Raw genomic sequence first — 23,281 nt, 5'->3', positions numbered from 1 at the left:
ATTACGATATATATATAATTTTACGAAGATTTAAACAATTGAAAAATAACAAAAGGAAATCTAAAAATGACAGGAGCAGTCAACGATTTAAAAAAAAATGTTTTAAAATATATAACAGAATTGTCAACATCGTAATATATTATTACGTTATTTAAACAGGAAATGGAAGAGAAGGATCATCAATTTTCAAACCATATGGAGAAGAAGAAAATAACTATCACCGTGGATGAGGATGATCCTTGTCTCAAACGAGAAGAAAAAGTAGAGGAAGTAGCATATCCACAATTTCGATTTAATCCTGGTGTCGATCCAAGGTATATATACATAATTATTCAAGACGTATTAAAAATTAATTAAGAGTAGATGTATATCGTGCATTCCTAATCACGTTTTTAATCAGATTTCAACAACAAAATCAAACGCAACGATGCTTTGTAATGTATACCGACTTTTATCGATGTGAGCACATCTTAGGCAAAGGTACCGAAGCATGCACGTGGTTTAAGGATGTTTTTACGTCTATGTGTCCGAACGCCTGGGTGAAGCGTTGGGATGAACTAAGAGTTACGGGCAGATTACCTTGGCACAAATATAGAACACAAGGTCCTTTCCCCGGTCATAAATATGGCGAATAAAGATCTCTTTTGCAAAATCTTTGAATAAAAATAAAGAATGTAATGTTCGAGAATAAACAATGAAGAAAATTATTAAAATAATTATTCCATCATTAATTCTAATTATTAAGAATCTTTTGATATAATTATATAAAAATAATAATCAAAGTAATAATTATACTTAAGTAATTATACTTTAGAGGAAACTTAAATATACAAAAGAAGTAGGAAAATATGTAATTATAAATTAATTGACACCCTACATAAGAAAAAATATTCAACTTTTATTATACAGATACAAGATTAGTTATTATGAGGTAACTTATATATCAAAATACGAAGTAAGAGTAACTGGTGCAATTATTCAATGATGATCTGCAATTGCTGAATGGTCTTCTTTTTCAAATATATTAATTCTTCTTAGTATGGTAAACAGACTCTTCTTCTGTCTTTACCGCACTGATTACTCTTGTAGTTTATAACACTTTTTTTCTTATAATTTTAAAAAATATACACTTGTAGAAATTCTCTGAACTTTCAACAGAATACAGTTGCGCTGCTTCATAGTAGCACAATGAAAAAAAGTCTTATGCATAAAATATAAGTTTTTTTATAAAACAGTAATTTTTTAGAATTATGTGCACTAGAGTCTGCCATGGATGAAGAGAACTTACCGATCTTCAGGTGTTGCCTCTGCTTAACTAATGTAATCTCATCTACATCGATATTTATATTTCCCTGATAATAATTGATGATACCTGCAAATGCGAAAACAAAGACATTTGTTTGAAGGAGACGATTAAAGCTACTTTTCATTATTGCTATTCTATCATAATAAAATATTCACTATAAAGAAAATACGAATATAAACAAAAATATAAGAAAAATTCGCATTGTAATAGAACGTTTTGCAACTTATATATTTTACGCGTTTCAAAACGCTATAATTTTTTTCACTATTCTTACTTAGCGTTATACTCGTGGCTTATTATATTTCTAATTGTATAAATGTATAAAATGCTTATTAGGCATCATTTGCGATTAAAGATAAAGGCATAGTCACGGAACTAAATTCACGAGATTATATTTTCAATTCGATCATCTTTGATGCTTTCGACGAATTATTAATTTAACTGTATGATCCTCATATTGACACGTTTGATGTTGAGAAATTAGAACCACCTTACGTATATCATGTTGAAAAAGTGCATTCAGTAATAATGCATTATTTCAGGTTTGACTCCTCGACTGATGAATGTATTGGCAATCTTCGTCCCTGCAAATGCCCATCATTTCATACGGACACAAGATTCCATGGGGGTTTGTGTTCCTGGTAAGAAGAGTAACAGAAACCACACAAAATTGTCATGATTTTTAGTACGATTTATACAAAAAATAGACAATTTTATACCGTGACAATCTTTATATCTAAAGAGAGAGACCCACCTTGGTACTTTTAAATGCGATAATATTGATTCATAAGGCGCAATAGTCATCGTCGTTGTTGTCGTTGTCGCTATCGTTGATGTCGTTGTCGCTGTCGTCGCAGATACCGATAACGGCGGCGATGATGACATTTTCTTATTATTTCGTTCACTATCTTGACATAAAAAAGGATCTGTTGGTGATGATCCTAGTTCTGAAGATGTAACAGGATCATGTGTGCTACAGCTTCTTTGTCTATGTTTCTTATTTTGTTCTACAGGAGTACTTTGGTACAGCTTTGGTTCAGAAGCATCTTGATTAGGAGGTGTAACTTGTTCATCATTATAAAGCTCTGACGCATTTGTTGAAGTTTCTTTTCTCTTTGCAGGCGTTAATTGATTTAAAAACGTTTGCGAAATATTTATTGTAAAAGACGATTCTGACGTGGATAAATTTTCACTATCACTATATTGCTTCAAACGACAAGTGTCGTTTTTTAACATGGTTACATCAGCTGCATCATTCATTGGCTGTTCTTGCAATGACAGATCTTCTTCGACGCGTGTGTCCTTAGATGATTCTGAGATTTGGCGCAACAAATTAGAATTGGAATTTTCAGAGACATCATTAAATTGAATTCGCTTCTTTTTAGTAAATTGACGGGTGTGATTAGCAACTTCCTTAAGTTTATCACTCAAAAGTTGACCTCCTGCTTCTGGTAATCTAAAAAAATAACCCTTTCATAATCAAAATAGTCTAAAAAAAACAAATTTATTTTTTTTTTTTTTTGCATATACATATAATGTATATAAAATAATTTAATATATGATACATATGTATATTTACATATAAAAATCATACATATAAAAAAGCTATAAATTTGATATAAAAGATAAAATGTATAAATAGATATTTTTTATCGAACAAAGAAATAAAACAGGGATTTCATCATTTATATTTATAAATATAAAGATGTAGATACACGGAATGCCTCGCTGCTATGCGTGACACTACCGCGTGTTTCTTGATATGTCATGTTTGTAATTTTTATACTTGCGTACTTGTAGATTTTCCCCATGAGCCGGTTACCTAAGGTCGAACAAATTCTCGATAACTTGAAACATTCGCGCCGTCCAGCATTAATTTTTTGGCGCGCGGTCGAAACTTTTGGCCCCATACTATTAACGCGATCCCGCTGCAATTGTAATCTTTCCTCGGCCATTTTCAATTGCTCCTTAAGTTTCCTTACTTCGCTGGCCAAACTACTCTGCAATTCCTTCTCCATATCCCATTGACGAAGGTTCCCTGACATTTCTGCCAAATGATCCAAAACCGTATACCTATACACATCACACATATGTAATTTAAAGTTTTATCATGTTGCTGTAGTTATTACTTATTTTCTGTGTATATGTTTAAATCACTTAATGTATAATTACCGTCTCGCAACTAACTTATGCTCAGTATTTCTCAAAAATCGTTCTTGCTCTGTTTTTGGAAGATTTATCAGAGAATCTAACTCCTCTTTAACATCTTTTTTAAGCGCATCCCAAACATCATCCGTATTACCTTTATTGTCAACATTTTCAGAATCAGATTTATGGAAAGTATTATTACTATTATTTTCTGAAGATAACGGCATTGAAGTATTACAATTAATTTCTCGTCTGCTTTCTGCCTCATATTGGGAAAGCGACATTGTAGTTTCCATCATGATGTCTTCATGTTCTAACTTGCTCATGTTCAAATTCGCGTTGGAGTCCGGAAGTTTTACAGTAGACGCGTTAGAAAACACGCTAGTATTGTTACTATTTTCATTGTTTCTATGTCTATCCTCTAAAATCTCTACACTAACATCATTTCCGACTGGCTTTTCGCTTTGATTGGCGTTTGTCGTATCGTGTCGCAAAGTTGGTCTATCATTTATTGTAACGACTCGCCCGCTTATATCTGATTTTAACAAAACTTGGACATACTTGCGATTTATTTCTTCTTTGGTTAAAGCTCTCAAAGCAGGTCTATTATTCTGCTGCTTATCGTTCGCGGATTGCTTCTCGCACGAATTCTCAACTGTTCTACTTTCCACTGCTGTGTGATTTGGTGCAATCTCATTAGTAATACGGATACTAAGATTGTTCGGTATCGTTTTCTTAATTCCTTTAACTGATGAATGCGCAGAATTGTTATGCTTATCAACATTCACTGAGAGATTGTTTGCGGGCGTATGAAATACATTTGATATTGATGAATTTTTTACAGCATTGATATTTTTGTTTTTGTTCTCCCCTAAAGATTGTTGAGAATTTTTTTCCGATTCTGTTGATATATCTAAATTCTGTTTAATAGGTATACTTTTCTTTTCAGAGGATGATAGAGATTTTATTAATGAACTGGCTGTCACGTTAGTATTTAATAATTTATTATTGCTACCACTATTATTATTATCCGCTACCTTTCTCTGTAGTTTCAGCTTCTCGCGCTCTAAGATTTCCTGCTTCAAACGACGATATTCTTCTTGTTGCGATGCAGGAAGATGCCTCACAGCCTGCAACAAAATAGAAAAGCCTACAGAACAAAGTAGGCAAACTTCTGCAAATAGTTTATCTTTTAATAATAAAGATAATATATCTAGATAGATAGATAATTATATATAGATAATTTTTTCAAACGAATATAAGAATTATTCTCGCCGATGTAAATTAATCAAATATAATATAAAAGGTCGCCTTACCAATGGCGTATGCATATTAGATGAACCCTTAGTCACTAATGGCGCGTCTCGTGTGGTCGCAGGTTTGGTCACGACTGCCACAGCAGATTGTTCCTGTTCCTTTCTCAAGTCGCGCAGAAATTTATGCAAACTTTGCTCGAAATCAGCACTGATATCTTGTGTTTGATGCTTTTCTACAGTAGGAACGAGAACGGAGTCCTTACGCTTCTCACCGTCAGACTCGCTGTCCGTGTCGGATCCTAAGCTTATCACAAATCGCTGAGTATCGGATACGTGCAACGATGTCTTGGATGGATTAGCGTTAGACTTCGTCGTATTGTTATCAAGCTTTCGCAGATTTAATCTCCTCTGCACTATCATATTCTGATATTTCTTGGCATTGTTCACCACCTTTGTACTCGCAGGGATAACCGATTTTTTCATCATTTTCTTCGGCGGACCTTTAACAGCATCCATGCTATTGATTTTTTTCTTGTTACCGCTCGCAGATAATGAGTTAGATATCCGATTAATCTTTTTTTCCTGAGTTACTAATGAACTCAATCTTGTTGATAACGGAACATTATTGTTCACCACTGCGCGCGTTGAGTTAATTGCTGTGATTGATTTAGTGTCTGTTAATGTTTGCTGTATAGGTGTTTGAGTGTTTGTAGTACAGTTTGTAGTAATTGAAATTGCTGAAGAGTTACTATTAATGTCTATTAACTTGGTTCGTTTCAAAGAAGCTAATAAAATGGCTCGCAGTTCATTTTCATCCTCGTCGACACTTTGTCTCCTGTTACCAACGTCTTTGGATGCTTTGTTGGATACGTCAGAATCAAGATTATCAGATGCAGAATTTATTGACAAACGAGATTCGATATTTCTCTCTTGTGAATGTTCAGTGGAAGCTGATAACATAGGACTAAGATCATTCTTCTCAACATTTTTATTTTCTGCTGTAATATTATTGCAACTAATTGATTCCTGAGTGTCAATGACATTTTGCAATTTCAATTCTCCATTGTCTATTGTTATTAAACTCTCTTGTGCCTTATTGTCATTATTATTTTCACTTAAATTAGATTCAGTAATTTGTCGTTCCATGGATGAAAATTTAATATTTACATCTTTATTTACATTGTCATCCGAATTCTGTTTCTTCGCGAGTAATTGTATGAGACTCTTGGATCGATCTTTTTTAATACGTTTTCGTTTTTTACGCCCCGAAATGACATCATCATTCGCAGTTGCTGTATGCACCGTGTTAGCGGAATGTTCCATTACTTCACAGATATTTTTGGAGAGTCCTTCTTGAACTTCCGATACGTTATTTTCCGAATTCTCGTTCATAAGATTATCGAATGCAACAGACGCCGTTAAAATGGGTGCAGATTTTTTCGCAACTCGTAATTTTATAGGTTTGAAATTACTGCCATTCGTCTTCGCGCTCTGTGTATTCGCAGTAACAATCACCGGTTGCATCTCGGCACTTTTGAAGCTCGGTTCCGGAACATGCGTCTCGCATTTCTTCGTTACCGGCAACGGTTGCTGAAGCTGTTTGTTCGATCTTAATATAGGCGCGGGAACCAATGTTTTGTTGATTAAAGTAGGTATCTTATTTGCATCTTTAGTGATGTCCGGCACACCCTGCATGTATAGGGGTTCCTGCAACATTTCTCCCTCGACAGTTTGGCATGGCGTCATCTCTTTCGAAATATAATCTGTGGTCGGCAAGTTTCTATCAATAACGAGAGAATTCAATGGATTCTTCTTCGTTTCTGAAAGATTATCGATCGTCATCATCGACTCGTTCGACACTGATTCGGCATATATAGTCGGAGAAACCGTTGTAAGAGGACATTCGGAAACCTTTTGTGTTTCGTAAGTGCACTTGTTGTCTTTCAATGTTGAATCTATATTTGCAAATAAAATATCGCCAGTAGATTGCTCTACAATTTGCTGCTGTGTTTTCAGCGAAGTGGAAGGAATCGAAAGAAGACTGGTTAAAACTGGAATTGGGCGCGCATCAGGCATGTGTGTCGACGCAGTGCTCGTCGAAGAATTGACTTGACAGCAAATACCATCTATCAAGTCGCACATGACATTATCGCTCTGACAGTCCTTAAGGTGATCGGATAATTCTCCCGGTTCGTCATTGAAATCCGAACCAAGGAAAATATCGGTACACTGCTGTGACGGCGAGTATGCACAGTATTGCGATGCTTCATAAGTATGAGACGTTAAGTAAGCGTTATCATAACACGATGTGACGTCAGTGGTCAGCAATGACATGCCTTCGACCCGCTTTACGTCACTGAATATCGGATATTTGTTATTCGTCTCGTTTACGGTGATGAATGACACGTCAGACGGCTCGATGCCAAGTAACGATGTATCGATAGGCACGTGCGTGGTGATCTTATCGGTTGGTGAATATGGCAACTCAGCTTCCTTTTCGCCTTCGATATCCGTGTCTAACTCCATATCCTCGATGCGATTGCTATCATATAATGGCGTGCATGGCGGTGATGCAAACTTCAGTAGCTCATCGCCAGGCACGGGTATGTCATCGAGAAAACTTTGACTGAACGGACTTTCGCTACGAGAAGGCTTCTTGTTCGTCCTGATGCCACGACGAACACGGTTCTGATGTTTCTTCATGACCGCCGAGCGAAGCGCGATCATGCGCAGTTGCAATGCCTCTTCGTCCTGATCGTCATTCTTCGCAGCGGATTTCTTCTCCAGTTCCATATCCATCGGTCTATGATCCGATGATTTATTAGATTTTTTCTGTTTTGTCTCCAATGCTTTTTGTCGAAGCAACGCCAAATCTTCCTCGTCATCAGCATCGTTAACGATGTCGGATTTAGCATTCGTTTTCTCCTTAAAACATGTTGCATTATCATTGCTATCAGGCTGTTTCTTTAACATGTTTGATAATTTCTCTTTCAACGATGGTTGATGTTCCTTAATCCGATCGACATTCGATTCCGACGCGAGAACACCCATAGAATCTAGATGCTTAACTTTCTTCAATAATTTCGTCACATCGCCATGTCTGTTGGCGTAAGAACGAGTGGACGGCGGCGAATTTCTCGATGGCCTTCTTGTCATTTTGACAGGTGAACGATGCGGCGAGATCCGTTTTAGTGAACGATGAGGAGAGATCCGTTTCGGCGAACGATGCGGCGAGATCCGTTTCGGTGATCTAAGCCTTCGCGGAGATCTCCTCAGCATCGGCGATCTGACACGATTTAACGGAGATCGAGATGACCGAATGGGCGATCGAGTTTTTACGGGTGATCTGTGTCTTCGAATTGGTGATCTCGAAATCACTCTCGATCTACCGCTTCTGCGAACTGGACTTAATTCTCTGTAATGTGTTTTTTTCAATGTACCAAATTCTGTTATAGGCAAATCGACGGAGGCCGGAGAAATTAAGTCATCGATGGTAATAATGTCGTAGTCTCTTTTTTTTCTCTTTTTCTTTTTTATTCTGGTTTTTGATCGATTAGACGTATCCGTGAGACCAACAATCTCCATGTCGCTATCGCTCGAAATAGGTACTAGATCATCATTCTTCTTTTGTAAAGTTGACACTATATGTTTTGCCGTTGCACATCCCGCTTCTCTGACATGATGACGGTTTTCCTTTCCTTTGACTGGATCTTATAAAATAAGATTAACTTCTACTTGATTACAACAATAGATCAGTATATTGATAGCAATATATGTAATTATTTTATTTAAATTTATATTTCTATCTTATATCTATTAAGAAACACATGTCTTTTGTTATATTTTTCGACTCATAAGATTTTTTTGAGTATTTTAATTTATAATGTTTAAGAAATTCATTAGGTATATCCAATTTTATTATAAGTTAATAATGTTTGCACAAGAATAAATTTATAGATTACTGCAACAATAATAATCAAAGAAAATTATTCAAAACATACAAGGACTTTACAACTGTCAATGCTTTATTATTTTACATATGTATCTAGAAAATTCAAATAACAATCTGAAAAATATATACAAATATTTATCTCAAAGTATTTATCTCTTTTAAATAACATTTATCAATAAAATATTAAGAAAAAGAAGACTTTTAAATCTTAAATATAACTTGTATATATGATAACTTGTGTATCTCGAACAAAAGATATGATCTAGCAAATTTTACCTCTCCTACTTTTAGAATGACACATCATGGTGCACCAGGAAGCGCATTCGCCCCATGATTTCCAATCTGGACACGATCGTGTCCTGTTGATGACATAGTTGCAGGTCAAATTTCCCATCCCACCTTCCTCAGATGAACTCACATCCTCCAACGAGATTTCACCCTCCTCCTTCTCGTCGTCGAGGATGTCGATCGTTTCCATGCAGCCGCTCGACAAATCGCTCGCCATTATTTAAAACTTACCCGCGGCGGTTATGTTTTCAATCTTAAACCAAGTGATTCCAATAATCCGTCGCGGCACGTGACTCACTTCTTGAGTCTAGGCTTGAGGTTAGTTATGCGAAGCACTATATGAGAACAAAGAATAGGATAATCTGTGTGTCCCGATAGATAAAGATGTTCACAGTGGCAGAAAAAAATCACGGATATATATATTTGACCTTCGCAGGAATCTTGTACCACGCAAAAAAAAATTGATGTTGCATATAAAGGAAAACAAAACGTTTGACATTCCGATAGAATGCGAATTTAATAAATGCTGAAACGCGATTAATTACCGTGCATTGTCAGCATTAAGCAATCGCAACCTTGAAATACCTTAACCCCTCTCAATCCCACCGTCGACCGTCAAACTGATCGACGATGCTCGTACATCTGACAATGACGGCCATCTTGCACACTATCATCTTGTTTATATATATATGCATAAGAGAGTACATCACACATGCAAGTATTATGGGTCTGTTTTTATAGTTGAACTGGCTACACTAGTTTCAGATGAGTTTATCTTTTTCTTTATACATTGAAAGGAGAAAGATAAGTTCTGAACTAGTGCAGCCAGTTCAGCTATTAAGTCATCGATGGTACTAAAAAATAGATCTGGACTAAAAAATAGATCCTATATCTATCATACGAATCCTGTCAAACAAGCTGATTGGAAGTTGGATAGAGAATTCCTAGGGTTCCAAAAATTTCCTACAATAGTAGTCAATCAATACATTTGACAAAATTTGTATGTAAGACAATGGGATATATCAAATATTTTTATATTCTTGGTGTCGCTTGATATATATATATATATATATATATATATATGTGCGGTGCGTGTGTGTGCGAGCGTGTGTGCGTGTATGTGCGCGCGCGTATGCGTGTGTGTGTGTGTGTGCGCGTGTGCGTGCGTGGTGCATATATATATATATATATATATATATATATATATATATATATATATATATATATACCGATAAATTTGAAATATATTCATTATTAATTATTCGTTATCCATTATATTAAATTTGAAAATGTGGTATAATTCTGCAAAAATTCAAAAAAGGACGAAAGTACAATAGCTATTTGTCCTGTTTTCTCCGCTCAGATTGAATTCTATTCAAAACATTGTAATTTGACTGGACATAACTCTCGAGTAAATTTTTGTCGAACATGAATCGCGCTAATGCTTGATCTCCGATGCCAGACAGCACAGTCACTAATCTTCCCATTTCGTTCACACTCTTCATTTGATTTTCCATAAAACCAGTAATGATTAAATCACTCGCATTTAAATCACCATGTTTCTCCGCTACAGCGTTTGTCGCGACCAATTTTTTACTGACTGTAATTTCTAACTGCAATGCCGCCTGTAAAAAAAATTGACATTTACGTAAAATGAGATTGTATTTTTTGAATTGTTGATTTACTTTGAACGCGTGCAGTGGACATTTCCAATCTTGATCATTTGGTGGGAATATGGCGCACAAATGCACTTTTCCGCCACGCATCTTTATATAATCTACAAATTTCAGGGCATGCTCGTGCTCCTCGTGATGCATCTGCATGAAGAATAATTCGCAACCCGGTAAAGCGACATCCACGCGACCAAAATATGCTGCCTGCATCAAAAGGAATAAAAGATGATGCAAAATATTATTATAGTTATTGTTAATATTATAGAGGCTATCTATTTTATATTTCAAAGATTAGATTATTGGACGAAATTTTAAAATATTAGACTAGATTTATATTTAAAAATAAAAAAATTACGCTGTTTGCATACCATAGATAGATAGGAATAAAACGCGTCCAATTCGGCGTTTATCTGCTCATTAAACGCGGCTTCAGTTTCAGTGTGAAAATCAAAATTGCTTCTCTCGTCGTTCATCGGCCATTTCGTTGGTTTGTCGATGCACACTTGATTATTATTGCCACATTTCGATCTTTTCCACGTTGAACTTGACAATTTTTCTGAACTAATAAAAAACATCATGAATAATCGAAATATATTTTTTAGAAAAGTACAGAGAATATAAAAAAAGATAAAAATGTATTGATATATTGTACAATCAAAACTCTCATATCTTTAAATTCAATTTGAAAAAATAAAGCTCTATATTTGTGAAAAATTTATGCTTTTACATTCTTATGTAAATAAATATACTTTATACTACTTGTAGAATTTTGATTGATCAATGCAATTACTTAATGTAACCTAATCGTTGAGTTTGAAGACAGTCATTAAATTTAAAAAGTTTATAATAGCATCTACAAATCAATATTCGGAACATTTTTTTAAAGATATAGTTTTTTAATTATAACTTCTATTTATTCGAGTTAATTTAACCTATTTATAGTGACCATGATGTAATAAAAAGTGTTAATAAATAAATCGATTAATAAATTAACTTGAAGGCGCACAATACTGAATTAAGCGTTTAGAGAATTGCTTAAAAAATAAATAAAATTAACAATCAAGAAAAAGAGAGAGAATGTATATAAGAATGAAATTATTAAACTATATTACATGTATTGAAAAAAAGTATGCATATATAATTGAATTATTAAACTATATATTACATATAATAAAGTTTAATATGTGAGGAAGTGAATGTATGGATATGATTAGAAATAAGGTAACAAATCAAAACACAATCTTAATCCAAAGAACTCCAATTTTTTACTTTTTCTCTTTCGTTTATATTATTCACATAATTGATATATATTGTAAGATACTAGAATGCTCTAAACATATGCATATATTGACTGATATATCCTAAAACAACTCAATAAAGCTCAATATTTTATTACACCTGTAATAAAACTATTATTTTTTCTGGATAAAATTGTTTTTAATTTTTAATTTTATAATATAGTTTGTATAAAGAAATTTTATTTTTGTTTTTGAAAACTTATTATGTTGCCATCAAATTTATATTCTCATTATAAGCAATTATACCAAATACAGCAATATGAATTTGGATTGTAAACTATTGTTTCATTTATTGTCTCAATATTAAGAAAAAAAAACTAACACCAATTTTGATTATTTTTATATTGCAAAAATGTTTCACATAAATAATTATAGTAAATCATAAATATGTCATTGATTTATTGAATTAGGTGAAGGATCCGATAATTGATGTGTGTTATTCGAAGGCACGGTATTTATAGATGTTTCTTGCTTTATATTACAACTGTTAAGATTCATATTAATCACGGTGGTGGATGAGGGATTTTGCATATCTAATTGACTTTGTGCTATATCCTGCAGAGCAGCTTGGATTCGTTGAAGGAGCGCTTCTCCTTGTCTCACTACTTCTTCCAATTGCTCACCAGCCTGTTGATTCTCTTGTTCAAGTCTACTAAGACTGGCTACTTGTAGTTCCTGAGATGATTCTTCACTTGGCAAACTCTCTATTAATGTATCTATGTCTTTAGCACACCTCGCAATGAGATTCGCAAATAAAGCAGCATAATCTAAAACAAATATGTATGTTTAATAATAATATACATATATGAGAACTAATTATTACCTTCTTGAGGTTGATGTGGTTGTGGAGTGCCAATGCGATCAAAACCAGGAAATTTGCTAGGTGTAGAATACTGCTGTAGAATACCAACGCTGTTGCAAAAGTGTTCCGCTTGCTAAAAAACAGACATTAACATGTATAAATTAAGATTCTAAGAAAATAAATAACCAGTGAAATAAAATTTACATTACCTGGTTTATGGTATCTTGTAACTGTGTCAGACGATCTGCCATAATGCCAAATTATTAACTCACAATTTATTTATATGTTGTTTCATATTCACAATAATCGATAAATAAAAGTTTAATTGTTATTAATAAACACTAAAGATTTCGACACACTTTTTCAAAAATATATTATTGAAATATCACTTATTCATTTTAAACTTTTAGATACGTTTTTGTAACGTATGAAAACTTTGTTTACACTGATTTACCGACGTTTATTAGACGAGAGAATAGGGGCATTAATTCCCCAAAAAATTGCAGGAAATCATAACCTAATCTACACTTTCGCATTCAACAGCACTCTCTTCCTGTAGACCCTTAAACTAATATTCATGAATCCAAATGTTGAGAGATTGGATTGGTCGTTTGACGAAAAATATCTGTTTTTCGGAATTGATTAATTTTTCAAAATCGGATTCTCATTTCATATCAATTTTATAGAATGAGTCGTATAATATTTTATATACGACACAATATACAATAAATATATATATAAACATTTTGTTATAATTAATGTTATAAATAATGTTGTTTTTACATTATAAATAATGTATAAATGTACAGGATAAAATATATACATATAATTTATAATGGCATTTATAATTGCACACTAAACACAAGTGTTGTTCTATTCTTTTTTTTAAATACATGTTTATCATTTAATATTCACAGTAATGGATAATAAATACAAAATGAGATGTTGAAAAATAATTTTACAACACAGTGTGATGCTTCATATATTTGTTTTCTGTATGTTTTCTTAAATATTAAAATCACACACTGTATTAAAGGGCTCCCATAATAATAAAGTAGGAAGAATGCATCTTAACATAATTTAGTATTTTTTTTCCATTGCATTTTATAAAATGTTTACATGGGAAAGTATTTACAAAAATATGAGTAGGGCGCGATGAAGTTTAGAAGACAGAAAAAGGAAAAAACAATTCAGTTGAGGGTACCCCGACATTGAGGAGCTCCACAAAGGCAAGGAATTTTGTCATCCTCCAATGGGAATTTATAATCATATGTAATTTCTTCATTAACTCCTATTGGTTGTTTACTGTAGATTACAATCTTCTTTTGGCTTTCAATCGTGATTACTTTTGCATAACAATTTGGCTAAAAAAAATGAAGATATGATTATAATATATGGTACACATTTTATTTCTCTCTGAGATTAATTAATATTGAATTTTGATTAATTCTTCTATTACTTCATCAAAACTCAATATATAAAATATATTGCACAGCTCAAGGTTATAAAAATGGATAATTGTAAGAAACTTACATTGCAACTGTGATTTATAAACCTCGCCAAATTGCCACATTTTGTCGCATCAATAATTGTATCTAAATCGATACGGAAAAGATAAGAACTACCGATTCCGGTAGCTTCGTATTGGGCTTCTCGCAAGTCAGCAACAACTGGTCTAACCATTTGCCCTACATATTCTATAACCATTTCATCGGCCGCGATTGGTTCCATGGCAAACAAGCCCCAATCGTGAATACCAGACTTGGCAAACTTTAATTGTTTTTTGCGGAACTGAAATATAAAATGTGTATATTAGAATAAATAAATCATGTAAATTTTAGATATTAAAAATTTATACACACACACACACACACACACGCACGCACGCACGCACGCACGCACGCCGCACGCACGCACGCACACGCACGCACGCACGCACATATATATATTATATTTATGTACATCTCTACCTTTAATTGATTAAATTTGAGAAGGTCACTATCAGTATCAATTCCGAAAGCTGTCAGTAACCGTCGTTGATTGCTTCTTGCCTCGCGCGAAAGCGCCTGCATTTTACCAGTCAATGCTTTAGAATTATTTTTTGGACCGTTCATTACACTATCTCCTCCAATATAAGAACTGGTACTGTCTTCCACATCATTACTGCGTTGTATACTTTGAGCATAGTGATGCTGCAAGAACAAATCGATTACTCTACATAAATTTGATTACTCATATAATTCTTATAAATATAAAAACTCTATAATATATAAAACAATATTATATATCAAAATGTGTTAAAATTTTAAATTAAAAAAAAGTTTATTTTGTTAAAAAAAATATATTATATCAAATATATCTAATTTTTTACTTTGTGTTTAGCCTTCTCTCTAATATCAACTTTGTAATATCCTTCCGTTCTTGCACTCCCACTCGCATGTAATCGGAGCTCGTCTCGTTTCCTCTTTTTCGCGGGACTTGGTACATCCGTCGGCGGATGATCGACCCAATGCGTATCATTCAACCAGTAACCTTGGGTATCATCCGCTAATAAAGCTTCGTAACTCCTTCTCAAGTATTCTGCATCCTCCGCGTCTATACCTCTTGTTAAAAATTCATACAAAATAGCCATTTCCGATATAAGATCTCGCTCTTTGTACGTGACTTTCGATTCCACAATTTGTTTAGGTAACTTATCGTATATATAATCATTCTGGATATTCTCTTTTTCTCCTTCGTGATTCTGATGACTACTGTGCACTTTTGTATATTTCTTGGATTTTTGCTTCTCCACTTTATGAGTTTTGTCCTTTGATTTCGATAATTTGACAATCTTCGGATGTTTTACTCTTACCGAAGCTGGCGGTACGCGTATCACCGACTCTACGGGCTCTGGTTGTGCAGGTGGCAACGAATACGAATGTTCCATATATACTTGCGAAGCTTGAGAACCAGGCGAACTTGGTGTCTGCTGCCCATTTAATCGAAGATCCGCCTCTGCTTGATACCTATATAAAATATTGCAATATTTTGTCGTTATTACAAGATGATAATTTTGCAGTATGTGTGCATCATATTATATTATGTACATAAGAAAGAATTATTACTTAAAAATTTATATTAAATAGACTACAAACCTTAATCTTCTGATTTCTAAGCTTTCTTCCTCCGAATCCGTTGTGGGAATCTCGCTGAACATCTCGATCTTTTCATTTTCCTTCAAAATAGGTTCATCATTGATGTATTTCGCCGACATTGTCTGCAACGTTCTGATAATATTAGGTTGTATAGGGCCTGGACTCCTATGACGTATGATGTTATCTCGTCCAGCTAGAGTCATCAAGGCTTCCGCAGCCGAATTTTCCATTTTTTGCATATCCGGTAGTACTTCTTCCTTTACTGGCGTTATCGTCGGTGCAAGTTTCACTTCAATCTGTGATTCTTTTTCTTCGGTGATTCTCAATGCATCCTTTGCTTCCTTATCCAAAGTTCCACACACTTCAACGAATGGCTTCTCTTCTGTAGCAGGCAATTTTTCAGAAATTCTTTCTTCTTCTTTGACACTCTCGTATTTCACAGGAGAAGATAATGAACTAATCAGATTATCATTATCGATTTGCGGGAATTCATTCGAATTTTGATCTATAATTTTGATATTTGGTACTGGAGTTTCTCTACCAGTCGGCGTGGGGCAATCTAATGATTTTTGGATCGCAAATTCTGTTAATATATCAGGATCTTCACTATTACAAGCCAAAGGCCTGTGATCCGACATGCGGCTGTCTGTATCTTGCTAAAAAAAAATAAACCGATTTTAATTGATATAATTGTTATCTTTTTAAATCTCTGCTTATTATGTATACCTCATCCTCAAAGCAAGCTTCTTCATCAGAACTTTCATTTGAACTATCGGAAGATTCACTGGAACTGATTTCTTCACTACTACTTTCGAGAGACGAGGATGAAGACGTCGAGGAAGAGACGCTCGGAAGAGAGATCATGGCTTTCTTCGTTTTTTGTGCCGGTGGTACATCCAGATCGCTGTCGCTTTCGATCGTTTCCATATCAGCATGACCCGATTGTCGGCTATCCTCATCCTGTGGTAATGGACTTGGAGCTTTGATCTTACGCTGTAAGTAAAAAGAAATAACAAACAAATATGTAACAATCGATGTTATTAGAGAAAATAAAATACAAAAACAATATGAAATTATCTTACTCTGAACGAAGGCATCTTTGGCATGCTAGCTCTAATACCCAAACCAAATCCATCATAATTGAGTCCTAATGGTGTTGCTTGCTCTAATAAAGATGATAATCCTTGGGTTTTTACATCTTCTTTCGTCGTGTTATTGACGATAGCATTCTCGCCGCCATCATGAGTTTGACTCTTCTCCGACTTTTTTTCATCCCACCAAACTTCGAATAATTTGAACGCTGTATTTTCTATCATCTTTTTATTAAAATCTTTTTTTAGAATTTGCTTCAATTCATTCACTACTCTGTTCAGTACTCCATTGATGGTAGGACCCTAAACCAAAATATTTCAAATATTTTCTAACCAAAACATACTTTTATATTAAAAAAAAAATACGAAATTTACAGATTCAATCTTATATCAATGCAATGCAATAATCTTGCCTGTGGATCTTTTGTGATGCTATAATTTGCTATAGCATGTAACCGCGATTGAAAAGAGGAATAATAATTTGTCCCTTGATTTCCGACTGTTCCCGAGAAAGACGCTGTAGTAGGTTGGTAATGACTCTGCAAGTAAGTTGTTCCATAAGGATAAGGATACTGTGCCGGTCGCGGCCAATTGTAAACATCATTAGAAGGATAGTGAGTTAAATTTCCTGGATAACCAGTTGCTGGATATAGTTGACTCGAAGGTTCAGTTTGTGGTATTACCTACATATTAAAAAAATATTTGTATATAAAATAATGTATGCACACATATATAATTAATGTAATATATAAACCCACTTCTTCAATCTTTTCATCTCCTGAACTCAAAGGACTCAAAGACATCCTGTCATCATCAGGTGGTGGAGGTGGAGGGGGTTCTTTAGGTGGTTCAGGTTCATTGTCATCAGGTGCTGGACTATAACTTCCTAATAACGCCTCGTCTTCACTGGAACTTATAACACTACCCAAATCTTCGTCCACAGAAAACTGACTGATACTATTTTCATGAACTTTTCTTCGTTCTTTATTTCTTTCTATCATTTTCTCAAAACATTGCTTATAAATTTCATGTGACAAAAAGGGACTGGGCGGCTCCGATAACATTTCATTGTCGTCTTGCAAAGATTTTTTGTCATCTTCTGAGTCACTGCCAAATTGTAAAAATGGAGGTGCCATTCCACCTGCTTTGTCTTTTAATAACATAGCAATTCTTGTATCTAAATCTAACGTTTTGCGAGTTTCGTCAGGAGAATCACGCGATGCACTTTTCGTCATAACCTGATTCTCCTTTTCCTTTTTAGGAGTATGATGCAATTTTGCATTGGAAGTCTTATTGCTAATCTGTGTTATGTTAGAACTAGCACCGTCCAAATTAGTCGCGTGCTGTTGAATTGGCCAAACAGATGCTGAAGGTGTATACCCCGCTGTCCCAGAATTGTTACTCCACCAGACATTTGAATTTTGTTGGATTGGTATATTTTGCGATACATTTTGCGGTATATTAGCTAGATAGCTACTTGGAGGTTGATGATGATAATTGCCGTAATAAAAATCATAATTTGTGGCGGGAGTAGAATTTTGAGAATAATTACTAGAGTAATTCAGTTCACTCGGCGCTGTTCCATAACCCAAATCACTACCTGTGCTGCCACTTGGTGTAGGATAATCTCTATATTTATTATACCTCGAATTTTCTACATATGGCTCTCTGTTCTTGTCTACAGTTAGAATAGCTTTTTTACTACTTCTAAAGTCTTCCCTCTCTTCGGGTAAAACCTTTTCCACTGGTGTTTGATGTTTTTCCTGCTCAATCTCGGGCTTCACAACCTCTTTTTCTATCTTTTTTTCCGGTTTTTTCTCTGTTGTCAATTCTTCAAACATCTTCTTACACTCTTCTCCAAAGGGATCCAGAAAAACCCTCAACACTTTTCCCATCACAGATGTATTATTTAACTTTTCCACACATGCTTTTGATGCCTTAGTTGATTCAAACACTACTCTTGCTATGCCAAGGTGTTTATTAGTTACTGGATGATAATAAATAATAAGTTCCTCTATAGATCCAAATTTTTGAACCATGTTTGTTAAAAATGTCTTATCAATATTATCATTTAAATGGCAAAACGTTACTTCAAGTGGAGGTGGCTCTCCGCAATAATTTGAGTCAATTTTAAATCTAGGTACAGGTAAATCAAGTTGTTCAAGTCTGGTCCAGATCCTTGTCAATTGCGATCTGGGATCTCGAGGTTGAACCTGTGGATATGTTGGATCTCCTGGAACAGTTCCATCGTATCTACATAGTTTTGTTGCACCTTTAACTAAAAACGGATCAACCAATAACTTGTAATTCCTCTGTTTTTGAGTCACTTGTGGTACAACTGTATCTTTCTGCGGATGTGTTACATGACCATGACTATGTTTCGAAGGTGGTTGACTTGAATTTTGAGACGTGCTCTGAGAACTGCCATGGGAATGGCGATGACGATGTGAATGCGCATGTGAATGTCCATGTCCATGACCATGTCTCTCCATGCCGTTCATTGCCTCCAAGCATCATCCATTCATGTAAACTTCTGTCACAAATGTTTAATCAAATTTTAAACGATATCAATATTATGATAAATATAAGTTAATTTATGTAGTTCAAAGTTTATTCACATCCTCTGAGAAAGGATTAAATTGTGTTTATCAACACATAAACAAATTACATACATTTTCATAAACTGAATTGCAAATCAGTATAACAATTTTTGCACATCACTGTTTCTCGTGTATCACTTAAAAATAATTAACTTTAGTTACAAAAATAGCAAATTTGTGATTAAAATATCAAGCGTTCGATATACTTTGATTATATCAACAATACAGCGTGATGATTACACGATCAGAGTATTCAATAATAACCACAAAATTATCGTGTTATTATTAGTAGTGATGAATTTTATAAACTGTCAACGAGCATTTTTCAGGATTTTTTTTCCCTTTTTCTCTGTTTCTCATTGTATTGTATATAATTACATTAAAGATAACAATCGCGCGAAACTTCGACAACTTCGTAGATTGTTGCACGAAAATGTATTCTCTCGTCGAGAAGATGCAAAGCAGTTCTTACTAGTGGATCGATATGATCCTCGAGTAGCGTTATCAATGCAGCATCTTTAATCAGATTCGAAAGCGCATCTCAATCACAAACTTACAATGCAGTCCCTCCGGTTTCGCTCGTACGATCGTTTTATCGCGCGAGAGTGAAGAGTACGTCGTTTTTCTCAACAACACATAACCTCAAAAGCGCTTCTCGATTTTTTTTTTTAAACTAAGTTACCGTCGTGACGATGACCCATTGAAAACGTTTCTCGACTAGTAGAATCCTTCGTTTAAAGCGTCCATCTCTCGATCGCGAGCTACGTCGAACTAACGAGGGAATCTCACTCTTTCGTTACTCCTCTTTTCCTCTCTGTCTTCCTTTCTCCCTGCCACTCCTTCTCACTCTTGTCTTCTCTTTCTATCTCTCTCTTCCTTTTTTCCTCTGTCTTCCACTAGAACCTTTAGACCCTTATTCAGTTATGTTGAAGTTTTTTTTTCTACAAGAGCATGTAACTTTTATAATGTCCAGCGATAATGCGCGAGCGAGCACAGCATCCTTGTTTAGTTATCGAACCGATCCTCTCGACCGCTCTCGTCGGAACCATTGACAGTTCCGCGGCAAGAAACGCGCCGACAAGTCTCCCGCTGTCGTCTCGCGTGCGCGCTCGACACGCACGATGCTCTCGGCTGACGAGCACGAGTAAACGCACCTGTGACCGTGTTCGCGCACGCCAGCTGCACTTTGCGCATTCCCCTACGTCGTATAAATTTGCGAAAAGGCGAATGTAATAAATAACAGCAACACGGCAGTTCAAAACGAACTCTATATTTTATATGTGCGCGTCTTCTATATCGCGATTTTATTACATCGCGGAGGATCATTTCTTTATTTTTCCAAACTCGATTGTTCTTTTATTCTCTCTTAATCTTTCTAATTATAATTATTGTTAAACATTTTAAGTTGTTTAGCCTTTTTTAAGATTTGTATATATATATCTCTCTGGTGGTCAACACGCGACGATGTCCACGTGCTTGTCTCGCGATGTCAAATGTGATTTCGTATTCCGCGGGGAGCTATTCGGATAGTAACTTTGCGGATGACGCCATCGAAGCAATTGACAGAGAGATACTATTTCACAGATACGTGAAACCTCGTCAGATAACCAGCCGCGATATCTTGCTTATTCCAAGGATTACCGACGAGTCCTCTTTTTTTCGCTTATCATAAATTCTCAAGCAAAGTTTAATGTTCAAGCTTCGTGTATCCCGCAAATAAAGACCTTTTATTATTCTCTGAACCTGGAATCGTCGGGAAACAAACGAGTCACGAGCCTCTTGTTTTCCTCCTTCCATGAACGCGCGAAAATATTTGACAAAATTTCGCAAAGATGTTGACATTGTGCCAATGTGTGCAATCTGGTTAGCTATGATGTAAAACCGGATGAAGTGTGCTTAATTGCTGAAATATACTCGTGACGTTATATTTACTATTGACTCGAACGAGTTCCAAAAGAGAAAACTCGGAAGTTGCGTGATTACCCAAGAAAAGTATAGGGAAAAAATAAGTGCATTTTTTTCGAAATAGCGCGCGATTTTGTATTTGTAAATGCAATATGCGCACATGAATTTTCTCTTTCGTCTCCTATTATTCGAAAAGTGTATCTATTTCTCCTTCCTTCTCTTTCTTTTTTTTTTTAATATTCTATATTATTTGCGAAAAAGCAAATGGTTATTGATTGTCCGCCAAAGTTTATTTCAGCGTTTTATATACAGAGTTGCGTTCAAAAATCTATCATCTTTAATTCACCAATCAGGACAAAAGGAGCAAAGATTTCTTTATTTTGATTGGTTGAAGCAACGCAGGGGGCGCTCAATCGATTCGGATAAATTGCAGAAGATTGTTCTCATGCTTCTTTTCTATAAATTTCTAGATTTTATGATCATTTATGATTGCGTTTGGAAACTCTAAAATAGTTAGCCGTAAAAAAATTATCAATAACAATTGATTATTCTTCTCGGATTTGATGTAATTGATTAATTTTTTAAGTCTATATCAGACTACGCATTAAAAATTAAAGATTGAACATTAAAGATTGGAATTTGACTAATTAAAACAAAAGGGACTAAAATTTCTTTGTCCTGATTGGTCGAATTTCAATCTTGAATCTTCAATTGTATTCTGATACTTGAGCATTTTTGAACGCAATTGGCGAGGTAACTTTAACAAATTCAGGTTAATTTCTGAACGGTCGTGGGGTAATTGTTTTACTCACGGTAAGATTTTTGAACGTAGCCATTGGTGGTTATCTCTCGGAGCTTTAACCAAAGGATAACTTTAGTCTATCAATCTCCGATACAGAAATTTCTAATTAAAGAAATGCCAGTCATACAGGATTTTTTCAAACGTTATTTGCCGATAGTGAAGGCCGATGAAGGAGAGGAAGAAGAATTGGTAGATCCGCAAAAAGTACTTCGTGTAAGTAATACAATCATTACAATTATTACATAATATTGTTTTTGAATATGCAAATGCATCACTAATTTTTCGGAGTAAAGACGTATTCATTAAAGTTTAAGCCACTATTAAAATCTCTTCAACCACAAACTCCGATTAATTTAATTTGACAAGAGATTGTCAAACAAAAAAATTAATTATGTAATTTATTTTCCTTTTCTATGTTAAATAACAAATGATTATTTTATCTATATTCAAACGCAAATATTATTTGATAAATTAATAAAATAAAGTCGATTATAATCGGAGTTTACATAAATGTATTGATTTTTTCAATATACATGCACATTTTTATATATATATGAAAATATAAAATATAAGTCATATTAACAAATAAATTATAATTACTATAATCAGTTATTACAATTACTAATAACTTTATCATTACTAATAAATTAGGAATTAATATTTAACATGTTTATAATAATTCAGCATTACTTTTATTCTAACTAATTTTTCTTATCATAGGAGCAATGCTCTCAAGAAGTAAAATGCAGCAATTTGCAAGAAAAATTGAACACATGCAATGATCGTGTTAATTCAAGATCCAACACAGAAGAAACTTGTTTAGAAGAACTTCTTGATTACGTGCAATGTGTGGATCATTGCGTCGCAAAAACTCTGTTCAGTAAACTTAAGTAATTATATGATATTCCTATAAAAATCCGATTGTTGTTTGCAATGTTAAAGCTTAATTTCTCAAGCATTGTATATATATAATGAAATACTAGCAATAAAAAATTAAATTATTAGAGATAAAAATTATATTGA

The 23,281-nt window shown here is 34.4% G+C and overlaps 6 protein-coding genes across 15 annotated transcripts; 2 read left to right on the top strand and 4 right to left on the bottom strand.

Annotated features, from left to right (window-relative positions):
- Nucleotides 1-109: 109 nt before the first annotated feature.
- LOC126848194 (uncharacterized) lies at nt 110-716 on the top strand. The gene is made up of 2 exons (XM_050588878.1): nt 110-314; nt 401-716. The coding sequence occupies exons 1-2, from the start codon at nt 163-165 to the stop codon at nt 633-635; spliced, it is 387 nt and encodes a 128-aa protein (XP_050444835.1). The 5' UTR covers nt 110-162; the 3' UTR covers nt 636-716.
- A 162-nt stretch (nt 717-878) lies between these two features.
- On the bottom strand, nt 879-9,760 carry LOC126848120 (uncharacterized). 5 transcript variants are annotated; one of them, XM_050588720.1, is made up of 8 exons: nt 9,496-9,760; nt 8,939-9,285; nt 4,771-8,420; nt 3,479-4,584; nt 3,101-3,379; nt 2,061-2,762; nt 1,797-1,944; nt 879-1,372 (listed from the first exon to the last, which is right to left on the bottom strand). In XM_050588720.1, the coding sequence occupies exons 2-7, from the start codon at nt 9,165-9,167 to the stop codon at nt 1,845-1,847; spliced, it is 6,066 nt and encodes a 2,021-aa protein (XP_050444677.1). In that variant the 5' UTR covers nt 9,168-9,285; nt 9,496-9,760; the 3' UTR covers nt 879-1,372; nt 1,797-1,844. The 5 variants fall into 5 exon arrangements, 4 of the variants coding, with proteins under 4 accessions (XP_050444677.1, XP_050444678.1, XP_050444676.1 ...); XM_050588721.1 differs by having other exon boundaries at nt 9,536-9,760; XM_050588719.1 differs by having other exon boundaries at nt 8,939-9,760.
- A 510-nt stretch (nt 9,761-10,270) lies between these two features.
- On the bottom strand, nt 10,271-11,198 carry LOC126859415 (soma ferritin-like). Its single transcript, XM_050610696.1, has 3 exons — nt 10,992-11,198; nt 10,636-10,827; nt 10,271-10,575 (listed from the first exon to the last, which is right to left on the bottom strand). The coding sequence occupies exons 1-3, from the start codon at nt 11,196-11,198 to the stop codon at nt 10,288-10,290; spliced, it is 687 nt and encodes a 228-aa protein (XP_050466653.1). The 3' UTR covers nt 10,271-10,287.
- A 675-nt stretch (nt 11,199-11,873) lies between these two features.
- LOC126848187 (mediator of RNA polymerase II transcription subunit 21) lies at nt 11,874-13,268 on the bottom strand. Its single transcript, XM_050588866.1, has 3 exons — nt 12,933-13,268; nt 12,745-12,856; nt 11,874-12,688 (listed from the first exon to the last, which is right to left on the bottom strand). Exons 1-3 carry the CDS (start codon nt 12,972-12,974, stop codon nt 12,312-12,314), a joined length of 531 nt encoding a protein of 176 aa, XP_050444823.1. The 5' UTR covers nt 12,975-13,268; the 3' UTR covers nt 11,874-12,311.
- Nucleotides 13,269-13,694: 426 nt separating this feature from the next.
- On the bottom strand, nt 13,695-20,698 carry LOC126848123 (histone-lysine N-methyltransferase SETD1). Of its 6 annotated transcripts, none has more exons than XM_050588729.1 (10): nt 20,109-20,698; nt 17,710-19,484; nt 17,365-17,634; nt 16,943-17,254; nt 16,587-16,853; nt 15,861-16,516; nt 15,095-15,731; nt 14,694-14,915; nt 14,257-14,514; nt 13,695-14,087 (listed from the first exon to the last, which is right to left on the bottom strand). In XM_050588729.1, exons 2-10 carry the CDS (start codon nt 19,450-19,452, stop codon nt 13,914-13,916), a joined length of 4,539 nt encoding a protein of 1,512 aa, XP_050444686.1. In that variant the 5' UTR covers nt 19,453-19,484; nt 20,109-20,698; the 3' UTR covers nt 13,695-13,913. The 6 variants fall into 6 exon arrangements, with proteins under 6 accessions (XP_050444686.1, XP_050444688.1, XP_050444689.1 ...); XM_050588731.1 differs by having other exon boundaries at nt 17,710-19,481; XM_050588732.1 differs by having other exon boundaries at nt 17,710-19,481; nt 20,234-20,698.
- A 1,556-nt stretch (nt 20,699-22,254) lies between these two features.
- LOC126848101 (cytochrome b-c1 complex subunit 6, mitochondrial) lies at nt 22,255-23,275 on the top strand. Its single transcript, XM_050588684.1, has 2 exons — nt 22,255-22,471; nt 22,979-23,275. Exons 1-2 carry the CDS (start codon nt 22,373-22,375, stop codon nt 23,150-23,152), a joined length of 273 nt encoding a protein of 90 aa, XP_050444641.1. The 5' UTR covers nt 22,255-22,372; the 3' UTR covers nt 23,153-23,275.
- The last annotated feature ends 6 nt before the right edge of the window (nt 23,276-23,281 follow it).

Source organism: Cataglyphis hispanica, chromosome 3 (assembly GCF_021464435.1).
Source record: "Cataglyphis hispanica isolate Lineage 1 chromosome 3, ULB_Chis1_1.0, whole genome shotgun sequence".
Classification (NCBI taxonomy): Eukaryota; Metazoa; Arthropoda; class Insecta; order Hymenoptera; family Formicidae; genus Cataglyphis; species Cataglyphis hispanica.
The sequence above is the reverse complement of the archived record's forward strand: the minus strand, read 5'-3'. Positions and strand labels throughout refer to the sequence as shown.